Source organism: Macrosteles quadrilineatus, unplaced genomic scaffold (genome assembly GCF_028750875.1).
Source record: "Macrosteles quadrilineatus isolate MER2022 unplaced genomic scaffold, UCM_ALF_1.0 Scaffold_5__1_contigs__length_97177068, whole genome shotgun sequence".
Taxonomy (NCBI): Eukaryota; Metazoa; Arthropoda; class Insecta; order Hemiptera; family Cicadellidae; genus Macrosteles; species Macrosteles quadrilineatus.
This window is the reverse complement of record NW_026542598.1, coordinates 78,005,285-78,027,017: the sequence shown is the minus strand read 5'-3', so window position 1 is coordinate 78,027,017 and position 21,733 is coordinate 78,005,285. Positions and strand designations below refer to the sequence as shown.

At 34.1% G+C, this 21,733-nt stretch overlaps 1 protein-coding gene across 1 annotated transcript in view; it reads left to right on the top strand.

The window, feature by feature from the left end:
- The window catches only part of LOC128994470 (transcriptional repressor scratch 2-like), a 35,628-nt gene extending 15,839 nt beyond the window's left edge, over positions 1 to 19,789 (top strand). The window contains exons 2-3 of the mRNA XM_054419046.1: positions 13,367 to 13,674; positions 14,132 to 19,789. Of these exons, the coding sequence (XP_054275021.1) occupies positions 13,367 to 13,674; positions 14,132 to 14,719 (896 nt within the window). The 3' untranslated portion in view covers positions 14,720 to 19,789. The remainder of the gene's footprint in view (positions 1 to 13,366; positions 13,675 to 14,131) is intronic.
- The last annotated feature ends 1,944 nt before the right edge of the window (positions 19,790 to 21,733 follow it).

The following is a 21,733-nucleotide window of genomic DNA, read 5'->3' as shown; positions in this document are numbered from 1 at the left end:
ATTTTAACCATCTGTACGCCTATTCAGACCGCACATTGAGACCCTAACCCTGTTGTAAAATAATATTTCTCTATGTAAATTGTTGATGTTGTATCTGAAGTATTCCCTTTATGTATATTCAATGAGCGGCCACAGTTTGTTATTGGTAGCGGTCAGGCGTTTACGTTGGTTCTGAAGAACACATTCTCATTTGCATGCGCAAATGTAGCGGCAATGAGGGGGTTCTCCCTCCTCATTAACAGGCTTAGACACAATGCCCAAAAGTAGCCTTGTTTTGCCTCTGTTTAATTGGGGAACAGCTGACAGTATATTGCGTCTTTCCCTCTCAAGATATTAGACAACAGCTGGTGCAGGGATTAAAGTTTAACAAGTGTAATTCAGGCTCAGTCGTAAAAGCTGGTGGCGAAACGTAATTTTAGAGACATGAATTTTAATGTTGTTAAAGTTCTAAAAGTTAAATTACTGTTTTTAATACTAGTTTATACATTATTACTGTGGTTATTGTATTCAATTTACAGTATAGAAATTTACACTGGAAATTAAGAGAAATGTGATTAAGCATCTGGCCAGGCAGTTAGGCATAATTATAACACATTTTGATGTAGTTGTTAATTTATTTATAATTTTTTATAAATTTCCTATACTCACAACGGCTAAGTTTTAGTAAACATGCAGAATTTAAAAATAATTGGTGGAAAACAAATTTTACACACAGTATTGTAGTTCCAAATTTCATTTGAGATTTAAGGGTGTCTACAGTAGGCCAAAAGGCATTGTAATTAACTAGCAAATACATTTATGAGATAATCATAAGCAAAGCTTAAGTTAATCAATTATGTAATGGTCTTGACCGTTGTAATGTAAAAATCAAATCAAATAAGAGGCAATTCAAAAAAATATAAAGAATGAACTACATTCTGTACTGAGAAACGTAAAAAGGGTATTTATTAATGGTTGTTAGTATTAGTTAACACTTACGGCAGTGTATTGGGTTATAAAACTTATGACCAACATTATGAAGATACACTCATTGACTTTTCAAACGTACATAGGGTCTAAAAAGTGTTAGATGAGTTTTAAACCCTTCTTTAAAGTTTTCGTTGTTTCGAATAAAAGCAAACACCTTGGGAATGGGTAGGTGTGAATAAGCAATAAATAAAAGTAAGGAGCGTAAAGCCTAATAAAGTGGCACTCAAGTAGGGGGGGGGGGGGTTAAGCCCCCGGCCCAGCGTCAGTGTTACAGATGAAGCGCATTTATTAAGCGAATACGAGCCGTTTTTGTCGAAATTGGCTACAGAGGAGCGCACAACGGGCAACAATCATTCGGACCAGCACTGGGCTGTTAGGATAAATTAAACGGGAGGGGAAAGGAAAAAGGAATTTCCGTTTTAAATTTTTACACCCTGGGAATTTAAACCTGCTTGACGCTGAGATCTTTTTGCGATTAGGGTTAATGTTTAGGCCTTTAATTGTCTCGATGGAAGAATCCGAACAAAGAACAATAAGACGGGATCAATATTAGGCGCCGTGGACTTTGGAACAAACGTTTCATCATTTATCCGACTTGAACAGCCATTATACTTCCATTACGGCCTTGATTATCTTTGCTCGAAGGCAACAGCTTTCTAAGGTCTGATTGTTATTCAGTCTTATTGGAATTTATCAAACCCATGTTGAAAATAAGTCCTTAAAATCTTAATCTCATCGCAGTGTTGATTTTGTAAGAGTGATTGTGCTTTTCTTCATTTAATTGATAAAGTTCTTAAGTGATATTAGAGAGACAGAATAAATTTTATTGAACAATGTATTTAGAGTTGTCGGGATTATTGTAAATGGTTTAGTATAGTAACTATCAATTTTTAACCTTAGAATATTTTGATTGGTGTGGTAATAAATACTTTGCTACTGTCTTTTTTTATCTATTGGTACTGAACAGTTTATAATATATGAATTTATTCGTAGAGTTTCAAAATTTAAATACATAAAACTTCGACAAAACGACTTAATATTTCTCTAAACTTTCCAGCATAGCATGCAAAATTTAACTCCTCTTTTTTGCAAATTTCCAAGAAACTCCTGTCACAAGAGTTAAATACAAAGAGAAACTAAACAAGTCTAAGGTAACATCTAAGTCAGAACCACAGAGGAAATCCTTTTTGAGTCCACTTCTAAGTAAAAGACAAACACCTCACAGCTTAGAGTTTCCTTGCATTGCCTAAAGCTTTGACAAAACTTCAGTGTATTTTACAGTTTTTAACGTTATGCTAAGTACATTTATTACACACCATTTCTATAACCACAATAATTGGTCCCAAAAACATCACATCCATAATCCATCCATACGTTGAGAAGACGCATCAATCATCATCACTGGTTTTCAAGATGCACGTCATACTTAAGACAAATTCGATACATTAAACATATTAAAGCTAATAGCTCAAGCCTTGCGCGTTTAGCTGCAAAACTTCCAAATCCCGTGTGAAACTTCGATGTTACTCAATGTCACTTTCCTTTTAGCCTCCCTTGCACTTTGTTTCATACCGGCTTCTAAGTTTATTCTGTCAAACTTCCAAGTCGGGATAAAGTTGTGTCAAAACTCCGAAGATGTTCTGACAGCAACTGAATTGATAAGATGAAGTCTGATAAGATTTCAGTGCCGAGAGCAGATGCTTGGTTTTGATAAGCGTTGTGAGTGGTTATCTTAAAGTTAAAAGGGTTTTATTATTCACTATGAACTTTTTGAATTCTATAATATATCATAAAGTACAGTTATTAAAGTTTGTGTGGCAATAACAAAAAATATTTGTGCAAAGAAAGGCTTATTTTTATCTAAAATACCTATAAAATACCAATGAAAAAAATTGAATCTTAGATCTTAACACTTAAAAATAATTGTTCTAATCCTGAAATGTAGAAAGTGTAGTCTTAAAAGGTTATCATTACAATTGAAAATATAAAATTTTATATTTTGATGTTGGATGTTTTCCTTATTAACCAATTGACTCGTCAAAACCCTGAAAACTGAAACTCACCGAATTGTATAGAGTAAAAATGTAAGTATGTACTAAATAAAATCCTGTTTATTAACACTTTATTTCATAAGTCGTAAATGAACGTTAAAAAATACATTGTCAAATTGCTTCACCTCCATTAAAAGTGCACCGGTGTCTCTGAAATAAGCATTTAATTGTTCGTCTGAGGAAAACAAAGCATTTGTCAAGCTCTGTGGAATCAATAGTCGGGCTTGGTGGCTCCCTGTTATTATGGCATTAATCCAGCCCCGAGAGGACCATTATAACTTCATTAATGTCTTTATTGTTTGTATCCAATTAAGATTTTATTTCCAAACAGTTTCATCGGGTAGGAGTAAACAAATACTATCCAATCAATTCAATCTTGATATTTTATGATGTTGGTCGTAAAGTAATACTACTGGGAAAAAATTGAGTTTGAATAAATGAAAATAATAACAACAAAATTAACCCATCCAATTAAAATTAAATCATGTTTGTTCAACTGTAAGAGTCTTTTTTGTACACAGACAATGTGTCAAATAGACCTTTTCAAATTAAAATATTATATTGAGTGTAAAATAAAACAGTCAACTTTATAATAAAATTTAAAAAAGAACTTTATCCATACCTACTTTAACCTTTAAGCACCACCAGTAACCATTATTTTTAGAGTAAATGGTTCTTAAATTCAAAAACTTTAACAAAAGTTTGACAACTATCAACAACAGAATTAATATAGAGGATATAAATCAGTACAGAAAATTATATTTACAAAAATATTTAAGTTTTTAAACGGCAACAGATAAAAAAGAATGGAATGGTTTGTGGAATTAAATGCACTAAATTATAAAAATAGACGTGACTTAAAATAACGCAGTAATAACAAACAACTAAATTTTACAAATACGTACATTTTGCATGAGTTTGGATACAATTAACTTTACTTGTATCGCTTATATATATTAATTACTGGCATATACTTATCTAAGAATATCTAATCGTGGATGGTTTTCAACCATAAACTATTCATCATAGTACATCTAAGTAAGGTTTAACTTTCCTAAACATTTTATTTTCACAAAACCTAACAAAAAGAATTTAAATCAACCACAATCGTCTGGTGATTGCAAATGTTTGAGTTTCAACAAAGGCAGACTTGAAGAAGAAAGCTAATTCAAGCTTGTTATTATTCAAGGCAGGATCCTGCAGTTTTGTAGCTTCTCCCAAGACGAGGGACAAATTCTGCACATAAATCATCCAAATATTTCTTGGTATGCAGAGTTACATGGATTTGTTTGCAACTTATTCCCAACATCAATTTAATTTGTGACCATTGTGTGGGTTAACTTATGATTTAGATACAATAGGCTATATTTTATAATTTACTTTAAGTAGTGTCTTCAGAACATATTTAGATTCAGATATTCAGCATTAATATTTTCAATTAGGCTCGAGTTGAAAGTAACAGATCAAGTAAGAAATTTAGGTTGTAGTAATTAAAGAAAAAATAAGGTAAAAAGAAAATCGGTATTCAACTCAGGACCTTTCGGAGAGCTAAGTTTAAATTCTCGTGGAAATTCTTGTCTCTTTATTTTGTTTTAATGTAAGAGTTTTCCAAGTGACACTTAAAACTTTGCCAACTTATATTTTACATTTGTCTCCCTGTTGAATATATTTTTAGTAATTTCCTTAAGTTCAATAAAGACAGTAAAATGTTTGGAATTGTTAATTTTTACATTTTCTAATATTTTACGGTAAAACGCAGGACACAAATTTTCCTTATTTTACATGACAAACACTTACCAATTAATAAACAACCATTGTATAGTTCACAGAAAAATCATTTCATACATTTGTAACTACAGTAATTAAATTAAAGTCTAAAATATATTTTCGTCAACAAAAAGTGTTACAGATCCAAAGGAAATGTTGCTAAAATTACTCTAAATGAATGCTTAAGACAAAATTAAGGGCTACAATATCCCGACGTTGTAATGGAGCCCCATTTATTAAGCAAATACACGTTTCCCCCTTTAAGCCTACTCTGTCTGGACAATGGTTTGAACAATCTGGACAAGCCGAGGCTGTTGGAGTAAGCAAACCGCATTAGGCAAACGAAGGAATTTGAGTTATTTTTTTGATAGTGCTTACAATGCTTAAATGTTGGTTTTATTGTACAATTTTAGTTCTTTCGGGTACATTAGACAAGTTATGTTAATAAGCACATGGATTTTAAATTATATTATTCTGTGGGCTACGTCAATTATACTGATTTCTATGTTGACTCCGTTTTACACAACTTTTAATGCAATTTGGACTGTTATCATAGAATAAATAAAAAATGTTTTCTTAAAAATTGCAGTTTATGCAACTTGCCTTCTTTTTTGGGGTTTTATTTGAGAAGAGGGCCGCCATTGTTTAAACTGAGGAAAACCCATAGTTTTGGTTAGGTTAGGTTTGTTTATAGCTTTACTGACACTTTTTTTTATCAACTAAACATAATTATCAAAACTCGAACAATTTAATCGTGTAGGGAAACTTTAAATAGTGGCAGCCCTCTTCTGAAAAAAAAAACTCCTGTCATATGTGGAAAATAAAAGGGAGGAAGAGCAAAACAAAAATACCATTTTAAATCCCCTCTAATAATCTATAGCTAAAAAAACATAAAAAAATAATGAAAAGAAAGAATGTACACGTTTACAAATCTTCATCTGTAAACTTACCAGGTTGAATGTACATTTGACTTTTAACGAGGACGTTAGAGTGAAAAGAAGTCGGCGAAGAAAAGGCGGGATTGCTTGATTGGAACGCTTTTAAGGGCAAAACAAACAGCACTGATTACAAAAGTTTTTGTGGAAAGCTGGAGTTGGTTCTAGATAATGGACGGAGAGCAAACAGCCAGGGATACTTTCCCGGGGGTTCAGACATTGCTATGTAAGATTATTGTAGACATTCTTTGGGGAAAATAATTTTATACTCTACTTCATAGAGTTTGGTTTCACTATTCTCCAGAATAATTACTTCATTTTGTCCACATATTGTTTATTTATTAAATAGCTTCTAAACACTTATCTGTCAACTTGTAATCATACCCAAGCTAAAGTCATAGTATATAATTCTTAATTTTGTAATAGGACTTTAAACTTTAAATATTTTAATTTTTTCACTTTTATCAATTTAAGTTTAAATTTTGTATTAACTTCTGTTTTATTGGAAGAATTTAGGGGGAAACCTGGTTAATTAATGATAGTTATTAAGAACGTGACCAAGATGAGCGGATTTGAACCTCATCAACCACTAATCACCACCAAAACTAAAAACGTTAAAAAACTTGTTTAAAATAAAATATTCTCTGGTTTAAAAAATTTCCTCCTCTAAAAACCTCGTGAAAAATTCCAATTGAAATAATATCGAAAATATACATAAAGACACTTTACTCCTGCATCATGACAACTTCAAATACTTTTAATCCTTTTAAGCTTGGCAAAGGTGATAAAAGTGCAACTAAAGTGAAAGATAAACATATAAGAAAAATTCCTATAAAATGATGAACGTACAAGCGTGTGAATGAACAAACGAGATGTTGCAAATAACTTGCAGGATGAAAGCTAATTCTGTTTCTTATTCTTCTTCGTTTATACAGTCGTATATAGGGGTGGAGGAGTTTAAAGACCCAAGGGGTTTAACTTAACTCTTAAGCTCGTAACTTGTTGAGCGTGGGGTGTAACTCTTGAAACTAAATTATAGAAATTATGTAGAATATAGTGTAATAGATCCATGTATAAATCGTGTGCTAACTGAAATACATGGGGCTATTGTATGCTATATCAAAAAGGGCTGCTAGGAGGAACTTTTCCTAAGCTCTACTCTGAGCCAAGCGCTCTTCTTATACAAAACTACACATAATTATAGGACCAACTAAAAAAGGGCGGCATTAATAAATTTTGGATCACTCTCATATATCATTTAACGTATTTATGTGAGCTTCCAAGCAATGCATACGTGTAAATTTAACCAATATAATTTTAATTATGATAATATAATTAACTTTCATAATGATAATTGTTATATAGTATAATTATTATTTGTATTTTAAAGCTTAAGATCTAGGGGTTATTCTTTGTTTATGAACAACTTTTGGGCTTCACTCACCTATTGTCTAGTATTCACATTAAGGTACAGTTAGGCTTGTATAGTTAGTCAATAATAAATGTAAGTGAAGCCATACTAACCAAGGGAGTATGTTTTACAAATGATGAAGACCACCAAATTTCCAACAATGAATAATACGCATGTGTAAGCATGTAATTCAAAATTAGAGATTTCTTCTATTTTAAAAAAATTGTTAACAGTTTCAATATTTAAAAAGCATATTTACTTCATCAGAAAATATTTAACCACTGATGTAAAATACTTGTTGAAGAGCAACAAGGAGTCGAAGATAAGACAAGAGCTAAGCTTGAACAAACTAAGTAGAAGTCTGTTTGGCTTGGATTACCCTGAACGTGACTAATCGACGAACGAAACTTGTGTCTGAAATTCACTTCTAAACTTTGACAAGCGCTTCTAAACCCCACTTTACTGACGGTGCGTCTTGTGGAACTTTGTCGTGCTGATATACGTTATCATGTAACTTGTAACTAGAATCGGCTGTAAGGGGCTTTTGTATTGCAAATTGTGGTAAAATAATCTATAGACGGAGAAAAGTGCTTATTAAATTGATTTAAATAAATAATCCTATGGATGTCTACACTACAAATTATCCCAACATATACAACTAGTCATTAATGGTGGACCGCTAGAGAGACATGTTGAATTAACGGGTTTAATGAAAATTTAAACATATAATTGATTGCTCGTTTGATTAATTTTCTTATATTTTAATTAAGATAGGTTCTACCCTGCCGATAAGTATATGTAGTTTGACTACTAAGGGTTCTTGTACCAAAACAATTAATTGTAAGTTGTACATGTAAATATAATTTTGTAGAACTTTTATATAGTAACTTTCAGATAAAAATATAAATATTTTTTCATATTTCCAAGTACTCGGTTCAAATATTTCAACACAAAGCTAACACTAAGCAAAATCTAAAATATTATCAAAATATATTACCTAGGATTTGTTAATGATTGTTATCTCATCTGTTGGTGAAATTATAAACAATCTCTATTGATCATTTATACTACATCGCGAGACTATCTGTCTTCTTAGTCAGCAATTTAAATAGTCTGAAAACAATGTTTACTGATCAAAAACTTAATTTTCTTATAAAAAACCACCACAATTCATTAAGAAAATTTCCCTTGGGTAAAATGGGTAGACCAAGATAATAGCAAAGTCAACATGAAGCCTAACAAAGCATTGCGCAGCGTTGCCGCACTCAAGACAAACACAATTAAATCTAAATGACCCAGCCAGGTCAATTCGAGCTACTTCCTTAATATAATGAGCCGGTTGCAAAACAAACAGAAAGCCCCCGCCAAGTTTGAAGAAAGATTCCCATTATACTTGACAAACTCTTTCATTATCAACGATTTATGAAGAGTTTCACTGGGGTTGAAACTTTCAGAAATTCCTCGGTAAAGAAGATTAATTGACTGTTTAAAAATTTGTTGGTTTTGCTGTTTTATTTTAATAATTGTATGACTTGATGACATCATACGTTCCATCAGTGTTTTATTATTGCAAAATAACTAATTAATACTTAACATGATAACAACATGCAACACTGATAAAAATATGAGAGTTTTCTGTTATCTGCCAATGCTTGTACCCTATAATTTACTCATAGCTCTTGCTCTAGTTTCTAGATTATTGAGATAGACCTGTGTGTTTTCTGTGTGTGTTAAAGTTAGACAAACTTATCACACTCAATAAATTTGAGTCATTTTGTACTTAATCACTAAAATAACATAAACATTCATTTTTAAGGAACATACTTTTATTTTTGTAAGTACCCAAAAAAAACTTATGTGTTTGTTCTCAATAAGTGTTCTCAAACTTGAAGTTCTATTGATTCCACGATTTCGGTGATTCGAATTAACGAAATATTTAGGCTCAAAAGAGCCATTATATCTTCCGAATTTTATCATAACCTTTCACAATTGACTTAATTTATGAGTCAGCATTTGTTATAAGAACTGGGTTACCCGTCTTGAAAATTTTCATAAACAGCAAGGGAAGTAAGACACAAGTCAGTCAATGTACCGAAGGTAGAACATTGCTATTTACACAGGATCTCCGCGGATCCTGCAACCTCCTTTGTTGAACAATCCTGCAGGATCATCCAAGCAGAATAAGGATCCTGGATTAGCTTTCATCTTCTCCGCTGTATCTTATTTGCAGACGCGCCCCTATGTATATTTCCCGTTCATTACAATGTTTCCGCCCTGTTCGCATTCTTCTAACTCGTTAATGATGTTTGTATCAACCCTCATTTTCTTAGTTGGTAAAACACGGTATAGGGGTAGTTGATTACGTTGTTGCTGATTGTGTTTGGATTACATTGGGACCTTCGTATGACAACGACTGATCGGTTTATAGTTATAAATGTTTGCAACACGTTTCAAATTAAAACCACAAGATCAATAACTAGTACAGAAAGAGTTTGATTACTATCCTTTATTTCTAAGAGCAAAACATACCATTGACGTACTAGCATCTTGAAAATATTATATCCTATGATTTTCAATCACAGTATTAAATAAACACATAATGGCTTAAAATTATTCCTACAAATAAAGTAAGTTGTGAGTGCTATTTATTTAATCGCTACTGGATCCAGATACTCTTTATTTGTCGTAGGACTATTAAATAATGATCCTATCTATCAAACGGTCTACAAATTTTTTTGTCCTAGGACGCTAGGCACGAGCCTGGGATTGTTTTTCGCATTACTTCAGGCTAGACCTAGGGGTTGCGGCATTATCACTTAGATCAAATCCATTGGTGACTTGGTGGGGATCGAACCTGGGAACTCAGGGACTGAAGTCCCGCACTCAAATCACTACACCAGCTCGCTTCCCAAACGGTCTACAATAGGTACTATAGTAACGAGTAATTCAAAAAGCTAAATGCAAAAATATACATTTTAAAACAATAAATAAATACATTGAAATATTACGCATAAAACACATACAACTATTTTTAAGCAATGGAGAATTTACATAATAAAATGTATATTATTTTGTATTCTATACATTTGATCCAAATTTAAAATAAGTTGATTGGAACACTTTCTTAATGTGTTTACATAATAGTCCTTTAATTTAAAATTCAACAATTTAAAACATTTAATTGTTGAAACAGCTGATTGCCCAGAGCTAGGTCCTGTCTATCGTCGGCGTTCCACGCTGGCCTTTTAGCTTTAATTGTGTTTGTTTTGAGCTCAGCTAAAGTCAACATTGAACATTCTCGCTGTTGGTTTCCCTTTTGTGTGATCAACTGTTATCTGGGCCCGCGCCGATAAAACTAATTGAAAATGTTTCTCCTCCTTCCATTCTGATAACTCGATACAATTTTCACCATAATAGACGAATAGACATTAGCCTATTGTTTGAAGTAAATTACGTTATGGTATTAATTAAATATTGTATGCTGCATTGACTGTTTGCTGTTCTTGACTAGCTCTTAAACGTTATTAGTTTCTCTTTTTGTATTTAGTATAGTTCAATAATGTTTTTTTCTTATTCTTAATTTTTAATTCGATTATCAACAAAAATAGTTGAAAGAGTCTGATAAATTAAATAATTTCCTTACGTTCAATCTGTTCTATTAAATCTTCTTTTCCTTCAATGTATCACTTATTTCAACAATGAATTGTTTTTATTGAACTATTATTAAAGATGTAAGAATAGCGTTTCTGCAAGCTAAATTTATACATCGTATGGGTAAAGTTTTTAAGTTTTGAGCACTATTGTATTATTTAAAATAAATAATTCATTACTCTTCTTTTCTTAGAAAAAATTTACAAATTTCTTTATAACAGGTTACGTACCTTGACGTCCACAATTCCTTAGTCGGTATTCGTTGACTATAGTTTCGACTACTGCGTAGTCATTATCCCGACTAAGGAATTGTGGACGTCAAGGTACGTAACCTGTTATAATTGATTACCAATTCCGGAAGGCTTCAACATGAATAAATTTCTTTAGTTGCATAGATAAACACAAAAAAGTAAATTTAACATTCAAAAGAGTAAATATCTACATAATATTTTTTATCAAGTTTTTACTTTAACCATGTTAATTCATCACTTATTTTTACTCGAAAACATGTCCTTTAACTTTTAAAAACACTTCCTACAGCATAAAGTTCGAAAACCATTTAAGTCAAAACTACTCGTTAATGAAAGACATATGTATAAGATTTTACCAATAACTTCTACCTATTTTAGCAAGGGATGTTTTCAAAAGTAGTTATATTGTACAGCCCTTGTTGAAGGGAAGTTTCCCTACAACTGTACCAGGGTTTCGACGTCAAACATCAACATGGAGCTTCATCACAGAATGTTGACAAAGACAAGCAAACTTGGCAAGTCATTGTCATATGAGGTACACTCCAAACCTGTCGCTACGGTTAAACTTTGGGCTTTAACGCAATATTGATCAGGGAGGAATTAATTTTGGTGTCCATCAAAAAGGTTTGAAATAAAAAAAATCAATTAGAGGTTCGTATGAGATACAAGTGTATGGTAAAATTTAGTTTAAAAACTATGAGAAAAAGGTTGATTTAAGGGTTTGACTGTTCTGCGTTTTGAAGGATGAAATATACAGTATTACTTTGTATGATTGAATGTGTGCTGTTGATCTCAAAAACATAATTTTCCAAATAAGGACAATAATTTATTGTAAATCCAAATTTACATTAACTTTTGTTATTTTCTAAATTTCGATATTTCAAAAAAACTATACAAACATAAAAAGTGCAAACGAGATTTTGATCCTGATTTTCAATACAAACACATAGGTCACGTAACGATAAATTAGTCTTAAAATACAACCAATACAATCTACAACCTTTATTTTGTTAATTAGTTTTTTGGACTTTTCCAACGTTTCTTTTGTTTAAAACTACACAATTTTTCTGGGGGTGGATTCAGTGTTTATAATTATATTTTATCTATAGCAAATAAAAAAAAACTCTCATACAGTTATTTTACGAAATTATAATTTTTACCCAAACGACAAAGAAAAATTTACGTCACTTTCCTCTGGCAAAAGTTTTTATAATTTCAACTTCTCAATCGACATAGCCTTGTATCTTCAAAGTTCCAGAAGTTGCAAAACCCGCCGACAGCAACTTGCATGTGATATCCAATTTAATAAGAGCTGGAATGAAAGTGCTCGCTGCAGACTACGAGCGACGAGCGACTTAGACAATCGCTGAATGCGCCAGACTCATTATGAATGTTAATACAGTTCCTCAGCAAATAGAGGCTTTCAGGACCCGCCTTCGCGAGAGGCAATTCCCAGCTTTTCAATGTAAATAGCTGGCGCGTTGTGGATTTAGTAATCGAAAAGGATACTAGACGATTCCTGCGTTTTGAGTAATTTAAAAGAAAATATGTGGCTTAGGAATTTTTAAGAGATGTTTATCCTCTTATGATACATGCAGATATGTTTGGTTATATTGGAAAAGACAGCTCATAAACTTGTTTTTTGTTGATTGTTGTATTTAGTTTACGATCAAATACCGTAATTACAAGAAACATTTTAAATTATTAAGTATGTCCCCGATTGTAATCCATGTACTACCATAAATTGTGTAAACTCACTCTAATGAGTGGGAACGGTTTTCATTATTCATATAATTACACACTAGATAAATCAATCATGAATATGTCTCCTTCACATTCCTTTTAAAGGCTTTTAACCAAATAAAACTATTTTATAGATGCATCCAGGTATTCATTGATTTAACTTAACGTATGCTGGATTTGTAAGCTACCATTTCTTTACGAAAAATATCGAAAAGAAGTAAATATAATTTATAAACTTGTATATTTTAACACTTTATTAGAGCTGATTTGCAACTTATTTCGAAGCCTATATAATAATAGTAATACATTTTGTAAAGTGGTTATTGTACTTGCCTTCAAACGTGAAGGTCGCTGAATTGATTCCAAACAAGATCGTTACCAGAAGCAGATTTCATTTGTCATTGAGCGATCAACTAATGATGCTATCCAACAAAAGGTCGACGCAAGACAGGTTTGGGACCAGGGTTTAGAGCGTACAAAAGAAGTTAAAAAGTTCTCACTGTGTAGATGAACACCAAAAAAATAAAAATAAATTAAATTAAATCTTATATTATTGTTGTCTAATAATTGTATTGCCTTTTGTTGCAGGCTATGATCTTCCCCACTACTCCGCCTTCCTCCCTCGCGAGCCGTCGGTCACGCCACCGTCCTACGCCACCCTCCAGACGCCCTCGGAGTCCCTCAGGGCAGTTCCTCGGCCCAAGTCTCTGGCCATGTGCTACACCAGCACGGGCGCCGCTCTGTCTCTGCCGCCGAAAAAGAAGGACATCTACAGGCCTTACTCCCTGGACGACCGGCCCTCGTTGCCATGGAGACCTGCCGAGGAGGATCTGTCCGCCGCTCATGCTATCCTCGACCTTAGTGCTTCCACGCCTGCACCACTGCCACAAGTACAGGTGCGAATAAGTTTGAGTTCAATATATTTCATGTTACTTTAATACCCACCACTTGCTGTTGTTGGTATTAATGGCTTAACACCATTTAGCAACATGATAAATGAAACAAGGGTGTAAATTATATTAATTATTAGTTGTTCACGCTGTCTTGAACTGACAAAGAAAGGTTGCTAAAAAAATATGGTTAAAAGAGTGCTTTAAAACATTTATGGGCTTAGGATTGAAACAGCGCTGAATTTTATTTACACATGGAATTCAATATTTTATCTTCCCAAACACGAAATCTACGGTCATAGTAATAACATACTGATAAAATATGCGTACACGGATAGTTAAGGCTGGCTGCCTGCTTCTTGTAACACAATCACAATTGGGTACCCATGTTAAAAATCATGGACTTGTTACACAAAACTGAAAACCAAAGGATTTAATTTTTAATGCTGTGTTTGTTTCGCAGGTAGAAAGCAAGCAGTCACAGGGCAAAACCGTCGCTTACACCTACGAGGCCTTCTTCATCAGCGACGGGCGGTCGAAGAGGAAAACGGTGCCGGGAATACTGGAGGACTCGAGGCCCAAATACACCTGCAGCGAGTGCGGCAAGCAGTACGCCACATCGTCCAACCTGTCGAGGCACAAACAGACACACCGGAGTCTCGACTCTCAGGCGGCCAAGAAGTGCATGACCTGCGGCAAGGCGTACGTGAGCATGCCGGCCCTCGCAATGCACCTGCTGACCCACAAGCTGACCCACGGCTGCGGCATCTGCGGCAAACTCTTCTCCAGACCGTGGCTGCTGCAGGGACATCTCCGGTCACACACGGGGGAGAAGCCGTACGGCTGCGCTCACTGCGGGAAGAGCTTCGCCGACAGATCCAACCTGCGCGCTCACATGCAGACGCACTCACTCGACAAGAACTTCGAGTGTACCAGGTGTCACAAGTCCTTCGCTCTCAAGTCCTACCTCAACAAGCACCTGGAGTCCGCGTGTCTGGGAGACGACGACGTCCTGGGGTCGAACTCCCACAGCTATCCTCCATCCGTCTAGTCCTCGTTGTGGGTAGGAGTCCTCTTCTACTCTTCGGATATCTTCACTAACTATCGACGACACTGTCTTCTATTTTTTAGTTTGTCCTTATCGAAACCGAATTACTTTTCTAGTCAAATCTAGTCACACCGCGATACAGGGAGATCCAAGAGGGAAGGGATTCAGTGGCCTACGCCCTAGTCTCACGTAGCCTTAGTTAGACGCTGTGCACCGTCCACTTTACGTGTCTAGTCAGAGTATCTAAGTCTTAGTTTTAACGAGAATCAAAAGAGCGCTATAGATTTGTACCCGCGTGTTGTTATATCGTGTGTATTATTTCGGTTTCTAGTCGAGCGTACGCTTCGTTTCCGTTCATGTTAGATTCGTTAGAGAGCTATGCGATGAAGCGGTAGTTTTGTAAATGAGTTTTCCGTTTTGCTCGTGTTCGAGTGTGAACAACGCGTTTCTAAACAACGAAGTATTTATCGAAATATACAACGATGTACTAGTCAGTATTTTGTAAGTATCGGTAGACGTAATTGTACATAGGTGCACTTATATACAGTTTCATTGATCCGTTTTGAGGTTATGTTTGTATTTTGAGGGTAACATTTCATCGAAATGACCGTATGACTTTTGATCTCACCCGTAGAGTAGGCAGACCACTATTCAGTTGCCGTTTAGGTGTTAGAGTAGTCATATATGTCGGGTTTATATTTTTTTTGCAAACCATGCTTGTGAACTCATATTCTCTCTTATTCACATTGATGTCAAGGTTTGAATGTAAAATAGTCATCAGTTTGGCAGCGATAAAAGACATGTAAAAAGACACCGATTTTCCGGTTCAGCATCAATAATTTTTTGTTATCTATAGAAATGGACGGACAGAATGTTATTTAATACAATATTCCTTATTCATTTTAAAATTTTTACTACTGAATTTTACATTAAATTTAACACCCATAAATATTTAAATATATTTCCAAAATGTTTAAGCAGGCATGGTATAGTGTTATTTGCCTGAGATTTTCGATCCAGTCATTCAGCTAGAGTTCCAAAGATGTTTGTAATAAAATGTAAGAAACTTTGTTTTATTGTATATACTTCGTTTTAAGTCATGTAAAGAGTCATGTATATTATACATAAACAAAACGGAATTGAAATCACAATTTTCAATTGGTATCCGACTTTCAATTTTTCTTCAAACCTTTTCTAAAACTCCTCAAAAGTTGATAACTTATTATGTTCCCAAACGATAAATATTTGGAAAATAAAATACATCAGAGAAAACAGTAAATGTTCAGATCGGTTTTGTTACTGTAATATATTGTTATTGACGTTTCCGTTTGCTATTCGTACCATACAGTAACATTCCAAGTTCTAGTCAGGGTCTAGTCCCTTATTTTGTAGTCATAGTGTATATATTCGTGTATAGAACGGCAGGGGAAGGTATTTGTGCAATATGCAGTAGATAGAGTGTGACTTGCGTTCCGTTTGCATTTATCAGTTAAAACATTTAAAAAAAGGTGATTCGCTCTGTTCTTAGGGGTTGCAAATGTTTGCACATTTCGTACAATTTTTCTATTGACTTCCTTGGTAATATTGTTTCATTAAATTGTATGGTACCATACAGGTATGACTTATTAAAACCACAATTCTTTAAACTCACACTTATTCTCTATTGCATGCAACAATCTTTTTCTAAATGCTTTACATGTATTTTGTCTCTATATATATTTAATTATCATCTCCTTTTTACTTCTTTCCCGTTCAACATGCTTAACATAAAATATTTAAATCCTCAAAATACTGTTGATAAAACAATACATTAATTATAATTTCTTATAAATACGAAGTAACTACATACGATTTACACAAAACATCAATTTTTATCAATACGAAGTAAGTACATTCAATTTACACAAAAACATCAAATATCAAAACCAACTACTTTCATTGCACTCAACTCTATTCTTCATCTTCTCTTCACCCTGCTTTCCTCTTACTCTGTTCTACTGTCGCTTCTATAATGCTCTAATGTATACCTTCTAAAACTACCCTATACTGTAATACTCTATCCCACTCTTCCAACTATCTCTTCTTCCTCTTCTTCTTCTTCCTCTTCTTCTTTTCTTCTTCTTCTTCCTCCTCTTCTTCTTCTTCACAACTACTATAACTTTCCTTCTGCGTTCTTCTTCGTCTCAATCTGTCCACTTTAACCTTTCCCTGAGGCATTTTTCCTCTGTTTACGCTTGACTGAGGTAAGTAGCCCAGAGCCGGGGGGTAGGGTTTATTGGTTTTGGGGGGGGTCGCCCCATGTTTGCTCTGCGGCGTCAGCAAACATCACCGCTCAGATGCCGTTTGTTGTGCGTGTTTGGACGGGCTTAGAGTGCTAATTGTGAGCAAATATAAGAGCGCAACATCATTAGGCGTAATCCTGTAAGCTCATTAGCGGGACAAAAGACACAACTGTTGTGGTCAGACGAAAAGGATTTCGTCCGCATTCATTGTTGGTAACAGCATTGAATGTATAACACTATATTCATTGGTAAAAGGAAAGATAAACTTGTATTCATATTCAAAGCTGTCAATAAATACGTCTTATTATTGAAGCGCCCACCGCCCACTATGAGTTTTTTATACAGTACTATGAATATGGTTGTAGTGCTCACAGCAAAATTTGAAAGTTGCTGATTCAATTTCAGAGTGTTCTTCATTTTTAGACAAATCTGTTATACACCAAAAATTTTTAAAAAATTATAAAATTATTGTGTTTCCCTTTTTAAAACGAGCATTTAACAAAGATTGTTTGAAGCTATAGTCACTAGTCCTTCTCAAGTATTGTTCCGCCCTTTACAAGAGAAGCGCCAGAACAGCCAGCATTAGCGTATGAATGGGAACACAGAGCGCCATTGTGACTGTAAATCTTGCCGTAGCACCCCCGAACAATAGTGGACGATATTTCATCCCCAAGTATTTTGCAAAGGTAAAAAGCACACGATTCGCAAATCCCGACAATCCAGTAATGGGTTTTAATTCCGGTAATAGTTAAAAACTCCATCTCTCATTCGGACGACAATGAATCCCCCGCCCCCTAACGGCTCCTGGGGGAACTAACCCCTGCCAAACAAACAATGTCATTCCAACGTCGGGGATTCGCTTCGTTTACAACATTGCGATGTTCTCTCACTCTCTCTCTATCCCCCTATTTCTCTCTAACTCTTTCTCGCTCCCTCTATTTTCTGTCTCTCTATCCCGCATGTCCCAATGAATACTCTCATTTGCATGCAAGTCACTACCTACTTTAGAATATGGAACTTTGAAAGTTGATAATTGTTGGGGACACTTAAAATTGCTATTGTAAAAGGGAGATGTGGAAAACCAACTCTACACCATTGTTTATAAAGTGTTTTTTTCGTACATACACTACTATCCCACCATTGGTAGTACAAATACACATAATGGCACATTTACACTCTCCTTCTCTTTCATCTTTACCTCTTCTCATCTATCTCTTTTCTGTCTCTTTACTAGTCCACCCTTCACCTGTACTTCTGTATCGTCTTTTCTTCATCTCTTCACCTTCCACCTACTTTTTACTTCTTATCTCTAACTTCTGTGTCTATCTGTCTTCCATAGTGTACTTTCGTGGTGCTACTATTTTCTCCTTTACAAGATTATTCACTAACGTATTCTACTAATTCTGTGTGTACTGGCCCCGTATTACAGAGCGAATCAAGATTGAAACGAGTGGGTTCTAGTCAATGAAACATTCCAACTAAGTACTTAATTAGGATAAGAAATTTAGAATAAGATTGTATAAATAGTATAAAGTTGTAATATAGAGCAATAACTGACGAAAGTCACTTGTAACTCAGTCATCGATACTTACGTTTACAATTAGAGTGTTAGGGTTGAATTTTTGTAGAAAATAGGCTGAATGTTTCACCAAATACGAAGCAATGTTATGATCACTATTCAGTATTCAGAAGCGGTAATATTTACGTCAATTACCTAAAAAATATTGTGTGAAAAACAAAAGTGCGATCAAGAAATTTGTCTATTTGTTACAGTTTTATTGATATTGTTGAGAAATGTAAAGTTTTATTGTTATTTGTTGGTAACATTGCTTCCGGCGTGTGTGCACGTAGTGAATGACGTAGTGTGTGTAGATGACACTTGATTTTGTTACTAGTTTTTGTAAACTTGTATTTTGTACATTCATTATTGGCGATAGCGCGGGGTAAGATGACTTTGAGAACGAAAACTAATGAGTGTTTTTTGTAGTAGTTTGTAGGTTTTTATAACGTTTACCAAAAACTTTACCTGGGTTTTAAAATTGTTTTACAACTTCATAATGTGACTAATGTGTTTACAAATTGTTATAATTGTCAAGTCAATTGTAAGTTGTAATAGTGTTTTACACTAGATATTGTTGGAATGTGTCCAACAGCAATAATGCTATGCATATTTTCGATCTTGTATAGTTGTAATACTATTGTACTACTTGGAACATCTGGAGAACAATTGTACTGTACTAGTGTCAATTTCGAGATTTCTTTTGCTTGTTACTTTTATGGTACCAAAAATTCTAAAATACTTTTACATTTCATCAAAAGCAATATTGTAAGCAATCATGTATGTCGAGTGTTCATAAAAAGCAATATATTTGTGAAAGTTCTTGTTCGAAAGGTGGTTTTATCCTGTAAAAGCCTCGTATTCACAAGCAATAATATTGTAGGAGGGGGAACCCCCACAATAATGTGTAGAGCAATATATATAATAGTAATATATACGTAGGTTAAGTTATACCCGTACAAGCTAGATATACACTCATTCCCTTTCCATTTTGGATTAAAGAGACATTACCAACTGGGACTTCCTATCTTTCATTCCATTTCAACGAAGAACAAGCATAATGTGATAGTTAATGTTGACGTCTCCTTAATTCAAAGTTTTGCCAGTAGATTTGCTCAAGTTTGTTTCTCACTTAGGCCACGCCCCTCATCCCATCTCACCTATCGTTTTACAAATAGTGATCGAATTTTGTATTATATTATTATATTTTCGTAATAAATAGATTGTAAAATGTGAAAACTCTATTTTCTTGACCTAATTCTCTCATAGTTGTGTTTAGGATATTTCTGGTATTTCTGAGAAAAGGATCAGGATCAGATACATAAATATAGTCAAAGGACTGATCGAAAGTATTAAGACTATTTTAATGATACTATGAATTCGCAGAAAATATAAATACTGCTCTGTGTTTTTGAAAATGCATAAAAAAGTACAAAGTAATGTCAGTTTTAACCAGTTTATTTTAAAAATTGGTGAAAGAAAAACTACATAAATAGTGAACAACATTAGCGAATACAAATGTAACGTTTCTATACTCTGTGATTAATATCGAAACTATTCAGTACTGAAAACATTAATTGAAACATTGATGATAGTATGTGATAATCATTCTACAAAAACCTTACTCAGTAACATGCTCGGGAATCCCCTATACTAGATCGCTTGACGGATCAAATTTAATAAAACCTCTTGAAAGATTATCAAAACACGATAAATTGCATGGTGAATGTATTTAGGGGTACATGATTAACATCAGCCTGATTAATGGGAACTGTATGGTCTATCGATGCACTGAGTAACAAAAATCTCCTGATTAACCACAAATTAAACTTCAACTCAACTACTTCTCAATCAGAAGAGTAAATTACAGCATATTTTTCTTTTAATCCCTTTTTAAAAAAATATGGCCATGAGGAATTAAAAGTATGCTAAAGGTGTGTAGAGCTGTCCTTGATCATTGAGCTTTTTGAAAAGCTAAATAAAATAAATGGTCCTGACTAATGAAATAGCTGACCTTGATCAGTAACAAAGCTACAAAAGTCATCTCACTCCATTCTACATTCATCCTTCACTCATATTGGAGTTAAAATAATCACATAATTAGCGTATCCCCTTCTCAAATGACAATGATGATAATAGACAAAATTCATACCGTGAAAAAATTAATACATTTTAGGGTAAGATGAATTAAAAACCGTTTATTAATAAGGAATTACGGGTTTATTTATTACAATAGTACGTTTATAGCACCTCATTTAAGGTTTATTAATCATCAAGCAGGCCAAAACCTAAATTTGTCAGGACAAAGTTTTAATTTTAACCCCAAACACAAAAAAAAATATTCAAGGTTTAAATAAATTTTCACAAGGAATTAAGGCTACTTTTCGAGAGGCTAACTCTAAGCTGTGAAATAGGACATGTCCCTAAGACAAAACCTCAAACATCTTGCATTAAAAAACCTAAACGATTTGTATAAAAGACAAGCACCTTTGAACGATCTGGTGGCTAAACGCTCCCAGAATGTAAGTAGCTTAGCAGTCTTGATGGTAAATAAGACCATGTCTGCAAACGGAGCCGGGGGAGTCGTGATTCCTCTTTATGACGCCAACTTTTCCCATTCCCCTGCCTTCCCACCCCGACCACCCCATAGTGGCCATTATCGCAACGTTACGGCTCCTGATAAGGCGTACGACTACGATCGTGGCGCCGGGACCACATTACTGCCACTATGTGTGGATCAACACGGTATATCAACAGGGAGAGGGAGAAGAACAAAGGTGTGTAAACTTGTATCCTATACTCTTATATGAGCAATGTTTGCCTGTATGTATGTATACTTCTGTGTGCTAGCACATAATATCAAAAACGGCTTCGACGATTTCCTTCAAATATTGTAAATAGTTTTTTCCTAGGCCTAAAAACGTGTTTAATGCAGTTAAAACTGCCAACAAAACTTCTTATTACGTAAAAAAATAGTTGAAAATACATTTTTTTACATTGGCCCTATTGGTTGCCAAGTACTATGTTGGTTAACACGTTGTCTACCAGCTGCCATAAACTTACAGTAATCCTCTGTATGAGAGGCTTTGTGAGACCTGGGGCCTGTTTCATAATAAAATACAAACTAATATTATTAGTAAATTAGCTGATTGCCCAATTCAAATATAATGGAAATTA